General features: G+C 35.3%; 2 protein-coding genes across 2 annotated transcripts in view; both read left to right on the forward strand.

The window, feature by feature from the left end:
• Positions 1 to 16,135, forward strand: part of PKN2 (protein kinase N2) — a 127,736-nt gene that overhangs the window by 46,849 nt on the left and 64,752 nt on the right. The window lies entirely within an intron of this gene.
• On the forward strand, positions 15,519 to 16,129 carry LOC102740699 (protein preY, mitochondrial). Its single transcript, XM_006738550.3, has one exon. It carries the CDS (start codon positions 15,610 to 15,612, stop codon positions 15,952 to 15,954), a length of 345 nt encoding a protein of 114 aa, XP_006738613.2. The 5' UTR covers positions 15,519 to 15,609; the 3' UTR covers positions 15,955 to 16,129.

Genomic DNA, 16,135 nt, shown 5'->3' on the forward strand with positions numbered 1-16,135 from the left:
AATGACCTGGGGTCCTACTAACAAATTCTTTTTCTTTCTCAAAGCCAATTCGGATATCACTGTGAAATCTTTCCTGACTTTCTCTGATTATCTTTCTTTGTTCTACTTTGTACATTCATTATTGTATCATGTTGCATCATAATTTACTACTGTACATGTTTAAACACTAAACCACATGCTCCTTGAAGGTAAGGACATGTTTTTATTCACCTGTTCTCAAGGTTTATCATAGAGCCTGAAACATAGTAGCTGGTTAGTTGTAGATCTCAAAAAAATAAAAAGAAACCAGCAAATAAAAATCTTGTATTAGTTCTTATAATGAATACCAAAATAGATTTTATCGTAGTACTTTAGAAATTTAACAACATGGGGAACAAAGCCTTGAATAAAAGTTTTAAGTTAAATCAGAAATTTTCTTTATTGATCTTTGTTTCTTATTTATTTATTTATTTATTCATTCATTCATTTATTTATTTATTTTAGAGCATGTGAGCCAGTTGTGAGGGGGCAGGTAGGGTCAGATGGAGAGGGGGAGAGAGAATCTTAAGCAGGCTCCAAGCCCAGCGCAGAGCCCAATGCGGGGCTCAGTCTCACAACCCTGAGATTATGACGTTAGCCAAAATCAAGAGTCAGATGCTTTACTGACTGAGCCACCCAGGCGCCCCTCTACTATCATTTTTAATATTGGATTTTCAGATAATTGCAGGGCAAAAATTACGTGAAGTGTAACTTTCTTACTGTGACTTCTTAATACGTAAGTTTGTGTGTGGAATAAACTTGACAATTTTGTTAAAATTTGAGTTTATTAAAAAAAATAGTTCTCTTTGCAAATGGCATAGTCACACAACTTGGTAATAAGCTTTTTTTTTTTTCTTTTTTCCTCATTACTTAACAGCAGTAAAAGCAACAACAACACAGGATTAAAGGTAGTTCAACATTAATTTTAGGTTAGATTGCCATAAAATTGTATGTTTTTATATTGTATATTAAGGTAAACAAAATCACTTATTTTAGATTAGATTTGACAAGAAGATTCAAGGACATGGTTCTTTGCTTTCAGTTCTCTAAAGTATGTGGATTAATAATAAGTGTTTAGCTAATTCTTCTCATCTTGGGGGTATGCAAGCAGAATGACTTAAGGAAAGAGGGACAAAATTTAACTCTGCATCGTATGAATAATTACTATGTAAATAGGAGGTCTGCTCTTAATTCACCTTTGTAATAATTAACTCTATTAACCTTTAGTTTCTTATTTGTAAAAATAAGGATTTTTATCAGATAAACTTCAAGACTTTTAAAACTCTCTGTTGCATATTATAATATCAAGATCTGATCATTTGGGACTGTTATTGGTGGAATGTATGATTGTTCATTTATTCTTAAGAGTAGCAAGAAATTAATATTTTTGATATTTTCTTCATGCCTATGCCCTGTTTACTTTCTGTATACTTTAAGATAGTCTCATTGGTATTATCACCCCACATGGAAATTATGAAGATATGGTTAGATGAGGCTGAATGCACCTTATGAAAAAGATTATTGAATCTCTGTAAAGTGGAGTGGTAATCAATCTTAGTTGACACCTGAGACTCAAAAGGAAATATCTGGGAAAGAACCAGGATCCTGAATATTAAACTTTTGTGTATCATCCCTAAAGAAGAGGGTAAGAAGACGAACCATGAGAGACTATGGACTCTGAGAAACAAACTGAGGGTTCTAGAGGGGAGGGGAGTGGGGAAAGGAGTTAGGCTGGTGATGGGTATTAAAGAGGGCACATATTGAATGGAGCACTGGGTGTTATACGCAAACAATGAATCATGGAACACTACATCAAAAACTAATGATGTAATGTATGGTGATTAACATAACATAATAAAATTTTTAAAAAAGAGGGTAAGAAAATATCTCATATTTTATTAAGTATAGCTAGTAATTTGTATAGTACAAGCCCCTCTGTTTTCATCTTATTTCCTTTTCTTATACCTCTTCCTATTTCCATTTTCTCATGTTCCACCAAACTTAGACTGATTTTTACCTGTTGAAGTAGTGGATATTTTCTTTAATATCTAGAATATCCAGAAGGGAAATAATTGATTTAGGATACAACTAATAATACTGGAGTTTTTCAGAGGTAACCTTAGAAATTCTGCTAAATTCTGGATATAATAACTAAATTGAAGGAGTTTTCTTTCTTAATGACTAAGGTGCAGTTTATGAAGTCTTTCTTGAATGGAAGTAAGAATTTAATTTTTTTTATTCTTGGCCTATCCATCTAAATATGGCATAGAAATTATGGTTGAATTTTATATATATTAAAATATAAGTGTGAAATCTGTGGCCTGGTTTGTTACGTAATTCTACATATTTTTTATTTCTGACTGAATTTCTCATTTTGAGGTAAACCATACTTTGTATTAAGTTTTGAATTCTTAATGAGAGGATTGCCATTGAGTAATTGTGATCATTAATTAGCAAGTCACTTTTAATACCCCTGGATTTGTTTCCTCATCTTTAAAATCATGAGATTACATAATTCATAGATTCCTAACACTTTCTTTGATGATACACTTTTTTTAAAAAGCTAATACACAGTAAAATTGATTCTCTTTTGGTAAACCATTTCATAAATTTTAATAAATGCCAGGTTTATCTAACCACCACAATCAGAAAAAGGAACAGGGCTGTTTCTTTGTAGTCACACCCTCTCCCCATTCCATATCCACTGGCAACTGTTGGTCAATTCTCTGTCACAATTGTTTGCTTTTCAAGAATGTCATATAAATGAAATCATAAAGCATGTAATCTTTTGAGACTGACTTTCAGAGAATTGCATTTTGAGGTTCATCCAGGTTTTGCATTTATCAATAGTTGATTCTTTTTTACTGCTGAGTAGTAAGTCTGTTATATAGATGTACCACCACTTGTTTATCCATTAACCAAGAGCTTTAAGGTGGTTTTTCCAGTTGTTATCGGTTATCAGTAAAGCTGCTGTGTAACTACCTATTAACAGGTTTTTGTGTGAACATGTTTTTAGTTCACTTTAGTAAATACTTAGGAGTGTGATTGTTAAGTCATATGTTAGAGTATGTTTAACATTATAAGAAACAAAACAGATGAACATAGAGGAAGGGGAAAGAGGGAAGCAAACCCTAAGTGACTCTTAACTATAGAGAACAAACAGAGTTGATGGAAGGAGGTGGGCTGGGGATGGGCTAAATGGGTGATGGGTATTAAGGAGAGCACTTGTTATGATGAGCACTGGGTATTATATGTAAGGGATGAGTTACTAAATTCTATACCTGAAACCAATTTTACCATATATGGTAACTAATTGAAATAAAAAAAGAAATTAAAAAAAACAAACTCCTAAAATGTTTCGAGAGTGGCTGTATCATTTTTCATTCTCATCAGGAATATATGAGAGCTCTAGTTGTTCCACATCCTCTCCAGCACTTGGTATTGTTAATATATTTTTTAACCAGTCTAACAGGTGTATAGTAGTTGATGATACACAGTACTGTAATCAGAGGTAGGAAAGAAGAAAAATAAAGTAGCACCATCTTTAGGAGAATTTATGGAAGAACTGTGCATGCCCTAGGTACAGAATAAAGAAGTCTTCTCTACCAGGAGATACAGTGTGCAGTTTTCAAACACTAAGATGTAATAGATACAAGCAGTTCTGAAATTTTTAATGCCTAAGTTGCTTATTTAACCTTAAATAATGTTACAGCCCACAATCTTATCTATGCAATTTTTGTAAAATATTAAGAAAGCTAAACCTGAGGTTGTACTAGTTATAGAAGATTTCAGCAACATTGCTTTAGTTGATGACCTATGCCAGAGGTCATCCTGAGTACACAAAATAATTGATTAAGCATCCATTAATAATAAGTGAGCATTCATTATAGTCTGAGCAGGTTCAGATGGCTATATATGGTAAGCATATCTGTTTAAACACAAAAGCTCAATTTGGGGGGAGATATAAACAATATAACTAACACATGGCAAGATTCTGGAGCAGTTGTTTTTTTTTTTTTTTTTTTTTAAGATTTATTTGTCAGAGAGAGAGTGTACAAGCAGGGGAGGCGGCAGGCAGAGGCAGAGGGAGAAGCAGACTCCCAGCTGAGCAGGGAGCCCGATGCGGAACTCGATCCCAGAACTCTGGGATCATGACCTGAACTGAAGGCAGATGCTTAACCTACTGAGCCACCGAGGCGTCCTGGGAGCAGTTTATTCTTAAAACATCAATTTATAAGTACCAAGTGAAAACCAGAATATTGGCAAGTGAACAGTAGCTAAGACTTTAGATGGAAGTTTGTGAAGGAGATAAATAGTAAGCTAGTGCTTCAGCATATTACTTTGATTAATTTAAATGTGGCTGGGTTCACTTCAACTATATTTCCTCTTGTATTTTTTTTTAATGCAGTAAATAAATAGTCCTTGTTTCATAAGCAGACATGCTGGCTATACAAGTACCATTTCACGAATATTGTGTACTGGGAGTCAGCTGGGTATAAAATAAAGATCAAAGATTATATGATCTGAGATCTAATCCAGGTTGGACCATTATTTAGTTGTATGGTTACATACCACTTGCATCCCCTCCAGGACTTGTTTTTCTCATTTATATAACCTGGAGGATGGACTATATATGCCCTTTTTAGGGTATTTTGTGAATAAGGTGTTTTTTTGTTTTTTGTTTTTTTTAAAGATTTTATTTATTTGACAGAGAGAGACACAGCGAGAGAGGGAACACAAGCAGGGGGAGTGGGAGAGGGAGAAGCAGGCTCCCCGCCGAGCAGGGAGCCCGATGCAGGGCTCGATCCCAGGACTCTGGGATCATGACCTGAGCCGAAGGCAGACGCTTAACGACTGAGCCACCCAGGTGCCCCGTGAATAAGGTGTTTTAATAGCTTGATGAAAGGTCAGTTATGAGCACCTAAGCTCTTCTAATTCTGAACATGAAACCTCTTGTTGGAGATAAATCTGAGGAAGCTTTCTTGGGCCTGGGAAGACTCGAGGTCAGCTACATTACTGTATACCTCCAAAAGAATCAAGGAACCAGTTTAAGGCTAGACCTTAAGTAATCTGAAACCTTTAAGCATATGGATTGCTCCTATGTTCTAGAACTCTCATTCATCTTGGAAGCCAACTACTCAGTTGTGGTTTTAGAAAAAATACTGAAAACACCAAAAACAGCATATCTATTGCTCTATACATTGTTGGAAATACTAACAAATTCAGTTTTTACTCATTGTTCGGTCTCTGAAAATCTCAACCCTAGGGATATTTTAACCACATCATGTTTTCTGATGACTTCCAAAGCAGTACACCTGACTAAGCTCTTTAATTTTGTTACTATTTTGTCCCTCATCCTTTGCATAATACCTGGATATATATGATATAATCAGTTCTCTGTGTTAAATTCCCTTTGTTGAAAATATCTAACTTGGTTTCTGTTTATCAACTAGACTCTGAATGGTTTTCCTTCTTCCCATACCATACAACAAACTTAGATTATTAGAACTTCAATCTGCTTAACTCCACTTAATTTATATGCCATTGTTGTTGATATTCTAGTTCTATCATTTTATCTTCAGTTCCACAAATTAGATCTAATTATTTTATATAGTCATTGTTGGTTTTTAATTATCCATGTTTATCATTTTCCTTTTTTTTCTCATTCTACTTTCCTGAATCTGAGATTTGCATATTTTATCAACTATGGGAAGTTCTTAGCCCCTGGTTTGTTTTTTTTGTGTTTTTTTTGTTGTTGTTGTTTTTTGGTTTTTGGCTTTTATGTATATTGTACCTCCTATATTCCCTCTACTCTTTCATTTTGGAACTCCAATTAGATGCATGATAATTTCTTCAGATCTATCTCCATTTCTCTAATACTCTACCTGTGTCCAGTTTGCTCTAGAGCACATATATTGTATTTCTAATTTCTGTTACATATTTTTTACTAAAAGTTCTGTTTTGTTAATCTTGGCAAAATTTTGATAGTCTCTTGTCCTGGTCATTCTTTTGATACCCTTTATGTTGAGTTTTACGTATTAAATATACTTTTCCACATTCTGTATAAGATAATGACAATAAGTGAAATTTTTGCAGTGCTACTCCTGTAGCTTTTTTCTTCACTCAGGGGGAATTTTTTTTCTACCTGAGCTTTGTGATTTCTAATTGTGTGCACATTTTCACTGGAACTTTATCTGTGGGAATTCTTTTAGGTCTGAATTTATTTATTTATTTATAGATTTATTTTAGAGAGAACACAGAAGCGGGAGGGGCAGAGGGAAGGAGAGAGAATCTCAAGCAGACTCTGCGCTGAGCACGGAGCCTGACATGGGCCCAATCCCAAGACCCTAAGATCACAACCTGAGGCAAAACCAAGAGGTCATCCAACTGACTGCGCCACCCAGGTGCCTCTAGGTCTGAATTTTTTCAAAGAGGATTTGCATTTCTTTTGGTAAGATGCCTGGAAGCATCAACTTGGGGCCCATTAAAATAAATTTTGGGCACCATATAGATAGTATGATTTCCTGTGTCAAACCTAGATGAGGGCAGTAGGAATATTTAAAGGTTATCCATTCTCCTTTCCCACAGTCATCCCAAGCCAAAGGCAAGTCAACAAATAATTCAGCCGTTATGGATGGCACCTTATGAGCTGTCTGTCTTTAATTAGGTTTTTTCTGATTTCATTGCCCACTTTGTAGGTTTCCCCCCACAGCGTTTTCTTGGATTCTTATTATTGATGAGAGCTTAGTAAGTCTCTCTTTATCAAAAAAGCAAAAGCATTCTCCGAAAAGCAAAGCTACAGATGTTTACTCATATCTGCCCTGGAATTGGGTCACATGCGCCATGTACTGCCTTCTCCAAGTGAGACTGAGAAATTTTATTTGTTTTCCCCCTTAACTTGCCTCTTATTTTAAGCAAGAGAAGAGATTGAGCACGGAGTATGAAGTTAGTACTTAACAATTGCAAATATTTTCTAACTCTTTATTTTAGCTATCTCATAGCACTTTTTTTGTTTTTTTGTTTTTTTAGAGTGGGGGTGGGAGGGAGAGGCAGAGGGAGAGAGAGAATCTTAAGTAGGCTCCATGCCCAGCATGGAGTCCGATGCCGGGCTTGATTTCACAACCTGAGATCATGACCTGAGCGGAAATCAAGAGTTAGATGTTTAACCTACTGAGCCACACAGATGCGCCAGCACTTTAAATTTTACAGGTAATTATCTTTTTAAAAAATTACTTTTGGTGAAATTAATCCCTTAAGATGTTCTCCATTTAATATAATTTTCAAATTTATTGACATAACTTACGATGTTATCCATTTAAAGTCAGCATATATCTGTAGTAACATTCCCTCTTTCATTCCTCATATTGGTATGTTCTCCATTTGTCTTCCTTGACCACTTTTCTAAGATTTCTCTTGTTATTATTCTGCCCCTTCACAAAAAAATTAAAAAAGACTTTACTGATCCTTTCGTTTGTGTATTTGATTTTATTTTGTTAATCTCTACCCTAATCTTTAGTACTTCCTTTCTCTTGTTCTCTTTGGAATGACTTGGCTATTTTTTTTAGACTAACTTGAGACAGATGGTTAGAACTTTAAATTTATTCTCTTCCCTAATACATGTTTTCAGGGTTACAAATATCCTCTCAGTATTGCTTAACTGCATTTTCCATATGTAAATTTTTAAAATTTATTTTTCTTGATATATAATTGACATGTAACACTGTATAAGTTTAAGGTTACAACATGTTGGTTTGATACATTTATATATTGCAATATGATTACCACCATAGCATTAGCTGACACCACATCATTGTCATCTTTTTTTTGTGGTGGGAACAATTAAGATCTAGTCTCTTAGTACCTCTGATGTTTATAATACAACATTGTTGTTTATAATCACTCTGCTGTGCTTTAGATCTCTAGGACCTATTTATCAGTTCCAAGTTTGTACCCTTAAACAACACATCCTCAATTTTCCCACCCCCAGCATCTGGTAACCATCATTCTACATTCTGTTTTATGATATCTCAGCTTTTTTAGATTCCACATATAAGTGATATCATACAGTGTTTGTCTTCCTGGGTCTGACTTACCTCACTTAGCATTTTGCCCTCAAGATCCATGTCACAAATGGCTGAATAATACATATTCCATTTTGTGTATGTGTGTATACATATATACATACAGACAGACACACCCCACATCTTTATCCAAACTACTATTGATGGATCTTTAGGTTATTTTCAGATCTTGACTATTGTAAGTAAATGCTTCAGTAAACGTGGGAGTGTGTATATCTTTTGGATATGGTTTTATTTCCTTTAAATATATACCCAGGAGTGGCATTGCTGAATCAGGTGGTAGTTCTATTTTTAATTTTTTGAGGAACCTTCATACTATTTTCCATAATAGCTAAACCAGTTTACATTCCCATACATGGGTTCCTGTATCTTCACAGCCTTCAAGGACACTTGTTACTCTTGTCTTCTTGATGATTGAATGTCTTTTGAAAAAATGTTTATTTCCTCTACCCATTTTTAATCAGATTTTTTTCTTTTTTTGCTTGAGTTGTGTGGGTTCTTTATATACTTTGGATATTAACCCCTTATTAGATAGATGACTTGCAAATATTTTCTCCCATTCTGTATATTGCTTTTCATTTTCTTGATTGTTTTTTGCTGTGCAGAACAGATTGAGTTTATTTTTGCTTTTGTTGTTTGTGCTTTTGGTGTTATATCCAAAAAACTATTGCCAAGACCATTGTCAAGGGCTCTTTCCTACATTTTCTTGCAAGAGTTTTATGGTATCAGGTCTTACGTTTAAGTCTTTGATTTACATTGAGATACCAAGATTTGTCTGCCTATTACTGAATGCTAATGTGGACGAGACTGCTCCCAGGTCCTTTGGCCTGGTGTTGGATACCACAAATTCCACAAAGGCACTTTTGTGTATAGATGGATGTCTAATTTATTGTTAAAAGTTGGGGGGGGTGCAAAAAGGAGGAACATCTATGACACCATGATGCTGATATCACCTAAAGTTTTGATCAGTTTGAGATATTTTCTCATTTTCATTATGTCTGTATTGTCTCATGAACTAGGTTAAAAGTGTATTTTTTATTTATTAAACATGAGAACTTTCCAGTTATCCTTTATTTATTGATTTTTTTTTTTATTAATTACCCTGTGGTCCCTTGAAATTTGCTGAGACTTGCTTTATGTTGTGTGTGCCAAAAAAAATAATGCATATTCTCCAGTTGCTGGGTGTTATTCTTAGTATGTTTATAGGTTAAGCATTTAACTGTGGTGTTAAAATCTGCATCCTTACCTGGATTTGTGTCTACGTATTCTATTAATTACTAAAAACATTGTTAATACTTAGTGGAATGTAGAGTTGCTGTTTTCTTTTTAATTCTGTCAACTTTTGCTTTCTTTTGTGGCCATATTTTTGAGGACCTACAAATTTAGAATTATCTTTTCAATAGAAGGTGACTTGAACCTTCTGTTGCTATGCAATGAATTCCTTATCTCCTGTAATTTTTGTGCTGAAAGTGTCTTTTGCCTGTTATAAATATAGTTTGGGGTTTGGGATTATTGATTGCATGGAATATCTTTTTTCTACTCTTTTACTTTCAGCTTTTCTATATTACTATGTTTTAGATATGTCTTTTGTAAATAACATATAGTTACATTTAGTTGTATTCGTTTTTACCCAGACTAATCTTTTAATCAGTGTAAGATCTTTTGTTTTTTACCTAGATCATTAGTCCATTATATTTAAATAATTACTGATATATTTGGGTTTATATTTTGTGCTTTCAGTGTTTCTTTCTCCTTTCTTGGCATTTTTATAGTATTTTTAAACATCAGTCAATTATTTTGGAAATTTTGGTTAATTTGAACAGTATAAAATGCATGCTTATCAAAGACTACTGTTAATCACTGTTCTTACTCATCTCCATACAATTCAGAGGCCTTAGGATGCCTCCACTTACCCATATCTTGACTTTTTATTGTTGTTGCCTTATTTTTTATTCTAGCTTTCTTAAAACCCTTACATGACTTTTTTATTGATTTTATATAGTCATTTACAGTTTCTCACATATAAAACATTTTTGTGCTCTTCATTCCTATTTCTCTTCTGATTTATCGATTTGTATCACTTCTAGAGTTTTCTTTTTAAGAGTTTATGTCTGTGACATTCTTTCCATCTTGGTAGTGTTTTAGTTTTTTTCTTCATTCTTGCAAGGTATTTTCACTGAAATTACAATACAAGCTTGATAATTATATCTTATAAAGAAACTATCATTCTGGGGGCGCCTGGGTGGCTCAGTCGTTAAGCGTCTGCCTTCGGTTCAGGTCATGATCGCAGGGTCTTGGGATCAAGCCCCACATCAGGCTACCTGCTTCATGGGAAACCTGCTTCTCCCCCTCTCCCCCTCACTCCCGCTGCTTGTGTTCCCTCTCTCACTGTGTCTCTGTCTGTCAAATAAATAAATTAAATCTTTAAAAAAAAAAAAAAGAAAGAAGCTATCATTCTGTCTTCTAGCTTTCATTGCTATTTTTGAAAAGTCTGCTGTCAGTCTACAGTAGCTTATTTAAAGGTACCTTTCATTGGCTGCTCTTAAGATTTTCTTTTTGTCTAGGGGCACCTGGGTGGCTCAGTCAGTTAAGCGTCTGCCTTCAGCTCAGGTCGTGATCCCAGAGTCCTGGGATTGAGCCCCGCATCGGGCTCCCTGCTCAGTGGGGAGTCTGCTTTTCCCTCTCCCTCTGACTGCTGCTCTGCCTACTTGTGCTCTCTATCAAATAAATCTTTAAAAAAAAAAAAAAAAAAGATTTTCTCTTTGTCTTTGATTTTTTGAAGTTTTACCGTGATGTGTCCAGGTATGGACTTTTCCCCCTATATATATATCGGCTTGGAGTTGATTGGATAGCTTGAATTCATGGATTGGTATCTTATAAGTTCTGAAAAATTTGTCATTTTTCTTTTCACATAATGTCTTTGAATCATTTTTCTTTTTTTCTCCTGAAATACAGTAAGATATATTTAGATTTTGTTTTGCCCTCTGTGCCTTTTAATCTTTCATTTTCTATTCCCTCCACCTCATTTTTAAACTTACTTATTTTTCAGTACTAGTCTGCTATTTTTCTGTGTCAATTTGCTGTTAAACTATTCTATTAAAATTGTTAAATGAAGATACTTGTAGTCTCGGGGAAAACAGACATGAAAATAAATCATTGTAATACTGTGTAATATATATTTCAGTGGAGGGAAGAAAATATACTTTGAAGACATTGTTAGAAAGGGCATCTGATCAGCTTGGGGGATGGTTAGGGAAGAAAAAGGTAATGCCTAAGCTGAGTTAACAGTGGTATGGAGGAAGACAAGTACATTACATTTTGGGGGATAGAAAAAGATTTTTTTAAAGCAAACATTGAATTTGATAAAAAGCAGTAATGGAAAGTTAGCTAACTTCAGCATAAAGCTTTTAATGCCTAGCTATGAAAGTGGGACTTTATTTGGGACCTTTTTGATCTAATATATAAACATATTAAAACCTTGTTATTGAATTTTATATAACAGATTATATTTCAAATTATATGATAATGTTTAGATGGTTAGAAGTACAAATAATTCCTGTAATCTCTCCCCTCCCCCCCAAACTGGTTTGGTAATAATAGCAAATAGATACAGCAAATGGAGATTTGACATGAGTCTTAATCATGGGATATGGTTTTTTAAAGTGGCAAAGTATATACTTAATAGATTCAACATTTGATCTTCTTAGAGTGGAAAAATAATTTCATCTTTCAGAAGTTTTTAAAATTGCCTTTTTGAAAGACGAGAACATTAATGGGGAGTTCCGGCTACCCCTGTTTTGAAATATGTTTTACCATGAAGAAAAGTGTTTAACAAATATACTGGCAACCGTATGTTTTATTTTTTTTTTTTTTTTTTTTTTTAACCCCACAGGCGCCCAGGGGGTTCCAACAACCGTATGTTTTATAATGCTGTAATTTACCATAACCTATAAGAAAGGAAATTGGAGAGAAGAAAAGTAGTTTGTTAAAAGGAAGAATAGGTGAAATCTGAGGGGACATCAAAGTGTTTCTCTGATTTCTAAATGAGTAAAAAAGTGGGCTTTATAAAACTAGACATATCTAAGGTTAAATTTCTGCCTTGGCGTACACTTTTGTGACTTTTGCAAATTACTTGATCTCTGTAAGTTTTAGTTGTTTTTATTTGTAAAGTGAAGTTATATTACAAACCTTTGTGAGTTCCTTTGAAGATTAAATGAGCAGAAATACCAGCTACTTAACTGTGCCCTGACATGTAATTTTATTGAATCCTAAACATTGGCCTAAGCACTATACAGGCTTTATCTTCACAAGAACCCCCAATTTGTGGCTGAGGAAACTGCAACACAGAGATGTGAAGTAAGTATACGATCAAAACCACACCAATAAGCAGTAGCCACAGGATTTTAACCCAGGCATTCTGACCTCCAGAGCCCGGGCCCCTAATCATTATGTTATTTCTTATGTTCTTATAATCCTTATTAAAACTGAGGACATACTTTTCCATAAAAATATTGTTAGATTTTATAATATTATTACAAATTCACAGACTATTAGAATCAGTATATCTTTCAGTGTCTTAGTACAACCTGTTTTAATGTGCAAGAATTTCTTATATAGCTTTTTTAAGTTTATAATCTAGCCCTTGTGTAAATGCTTCCAAAGACAAGGGATTTTATTACATTTTAAGGAATCTGTTTCATTGTTAGATAACTTAAAATGTAAGGAATTTCTCTTTGTGATAAAAATTTTTATCCTCACTACCTTTATCTGTTTGTTCTAATTCTTTGCCCTGTGGGGAAATAGTAAGTGAATAGACAAATATTTAAATATTTAGGCAAGAATCATTTCTCTTTCTCACCCTAGGCTAAACATGATCAGCTGTTTTACAGAAAACACATTTCCATACTTTTCTCAACTGAGAGCCTTCTGTGAATGCATCCCAGTTCTTTTTTTTTAAACGTGCTTACTATAAATTAACTTTATATGCCAAATTTTATGCGACTTCAATTTCTTACAAGAGTCTTGTGTCATTTATGTTAAAAGAAAGAAAGGAAGGAAGGAAAGAAGAAAATCTTAACTGTTCACAGATTGAGTCGACCTAGCTTTTTAGTCATTACTATGATGTGCAATTCATTTATGGACTCAACAGGAGATATGCTTACACTTCATACAATGACTACTCCTAGTTAATGTCTATTAAATATTTGCTATGCACCATGCCCTTTTCTAAGCTCTTTACACGTAATTTATTAAATCGCAATAACCGTGTGAGCTTGATGCTATTTTTACTGTTTAACAATAACGACAATGAGGCACAGAGCTGTTAAGTAGCTTACCCCCTATTATATGGTTTGTACTAAATCTCAGTTCCAAAACTGAGATTCAGACGTAGGTACTCTTAACCACTATGGTACATATGTCTTAGTTCAGGCTGCTTCAACAAAGTACCATATATTGGGTGACTTAAATAACAGACATTTATTTCTCACAGTTCTGGAGGCTGGGAACTCTGAGATCAAGGTGCCATCAGGGTCAGAGTTCTGGTAATGGGCTTCTTCCTGGTTTGCAGACAGCATCTTTTCTCTGTATCCTTACATGACAGAGAGAGACCATCCTCATGATCTGATTACCTCCCAGAGGTCTCACCTCCAGTACCATCACATTATGGTTTCAGCATATGCATTTGGGGGGACATAAACATTCTGTCCATAACAATATGTTAAGTAGTTCATTTATGAGCCTGATCTGGAAAGTTGTCTATACTTAATATTAGTTTTTTTTTTTTAATAAGACTATGTCACCTATAGGGGCACCTGGGTGGCTCAGTCGGTTAAGTTACTGCCTTTGGCTCAGGTCATGGTCTGAGTCCTGGGATCGAGCCCCGCATCGGGCTCCCTGCTCTGCCAGGAGCCTGCTTCTCCCTCTCCCACTCCCCCTGCTTGTGTTCCCTCTCTAGCTGTCTCTCTCTCTGTCAAATAGATAAAATTAAAAAAAAAAAAAAAGAATATGTCACCTATAAAATCAGCTTTTGGAGCAGATTATTACAATGTGGGGAATTCAGTTACAATAGAAACCTTTTTTGAATTTGAATCTCAGCTAGTAACTGTGTGACTTTGCCTGTTTCCTGATGTGTAAAATGTGGATAATATCTTGTCTCAAGATGTTATTTTAAGGATTAATATGCATACATATACATATTTGTGTGTGTGTAATTACACTGTTACATATGTAAGTATGCATACATGCAGAGTCTAGTATAGTTGTTTATAAGGTTTTTAAATGGTAAAAAGGCAGCATAGCACAGCAATTAACAAGGTAGACTTTGGTATGGAACTGACTTGCTAGATATATGACCTTGGGCCAGTTTCTTAACCACTCTGTGCCCTAGTTTTCTTTTTCTATAATATGGGTGCAGTGCTCATTATAGGGCTGTTTATGAGGATTGATGAGTTTATAGAGCACTTACATCAAGACTTACACTTTGCAACATAGTATGTAAATGATAAAATGGTATTTTATATCCGTAACTAGCATAGCACCTGTATTTTTGCAAGTTAATTAACAAATTATGTTGAATTGTTTTTAAACTCATGAATTTTTTTAAAGGAATATAAAGCCAAATGTAAACAGTCATTAAAATCAGTTGGTCATACCATCTTTTATTGCACTTAACCCTTAAGCACAAAGGTTAAGTAACTTGCAGTTTAGACAATTTTCCAGTGATTGCCAAGTTACTTACAACTAAACCAGGTCTAGTACCCTAGTCTTCTAAGTTGTTTTTTTTGTTTTTTGTTTTTTTAAATATTTTATTTATTTATTTGAGAGAGAGAATGAGAGAGAGCACATGAGAGGGGTTAGGGTCAGAGGGAGAAGCAGACTCCCTGCCGAGCAGGGAGCCTGATGTGGGACTCGATCCAGGGACTCCAGGATCATGACCTGAGCTGAAGGCAGTAGCTTAACCAACTGAGCCACCCAGGCGCCCCTAAGTTGTTTTTTTTTTATAAGCAAGGGACCTAGGGTAGATAAAACACAAAATGATGAACTTCAATATGAATAATTTTAGTTATACGGTAAAATTAGTAGAAGTATTTTAACAATAATGGATTACCCAAAATAATTAGAAGGTTCTGTTCAAAGTTTTTGTTTTTATTTTAAAATAGAAGTGCCACTGTATGCTTTATGAGAAACCATGGACTTGAAGTTTTAGATATCCCCCATCAGCAATGTGGTATCAATCAGTATCCTTGAAACACTTTCCATTGTGACTGAACATCCTCCTAGTAGAAAACAAATGTGAAATCCTTTATGTGTATGTTTAAGTTATTACTATAAAGAATGCTGACATTATATTAGTTCTATTTACAAAGATTTACTTTAGAGGAATCTGTATAATGTTTAAATATGCTGTCTTCGGGGGTCTGGCCGGCTGTGGGGCTAGCTGCCAGGGGATCGGCTGAGGCGGCCCGGGCTGGCCGAGGTCGCCTGCGGTGCGGTTGCGGCCTGCTGGACCATGCTGAGCGGAGCGTGCGGCTGGTTGGCCTCAGCGCTGCGGGGTCCACGCGTGCCGCCGTTCGCGGTAGCCCGTAGGTGCCTTCACGCGTCGGGATCACAGCGGTCCGCGGACAAGAGCCAGAGGCCCAGGGACCCGCCCCGCGCCTTCGACCCGGCGCTGCTCGAGTTCCTGGTGTGCCCGCTCTCCAAGAAGCCGCTCAGATATGAAGCATCGACAAATGAACTGATTAATGAAGAGTTGGGAATAGCCTATCCAATTATTGATGGGATCCCTAATATGATACCGCAGGCAGCTAGGATGACACATCAAAATAAGAAGCAAGAAGAAATGGAGCGGCACTAGATCATAATTAAAAACAGCAACACACACAACTAAACTTTGTTAATACCACTTACCTTTTTAAAAGTCAGAGTGGCAGGAAATAAGTGGGGGAGAAGAATGTTTCTGTCTCTTCCTACATTGACTGTACTTATTCCGTTGGTCTCTTTAGCCGGACTGTTCTACTCAGCCTCCGTGGAAGAAA

This window comes from Leptonychotes weddellii, chromosome 4 (assembly GCF_054177405.1).
Source record: "Leptonychotes weddellii isolate Sample4059 chromosome 4, ASM5417740v2, whole genome shotgun sequence".
In the NCBI taxonomy this organism is placed as follows: Eukaryota; Metazoa; Chordata; class Mammalia; order Carnivora; family Phocidae; genus Leptonychotes; species Leptonychotes weddellii.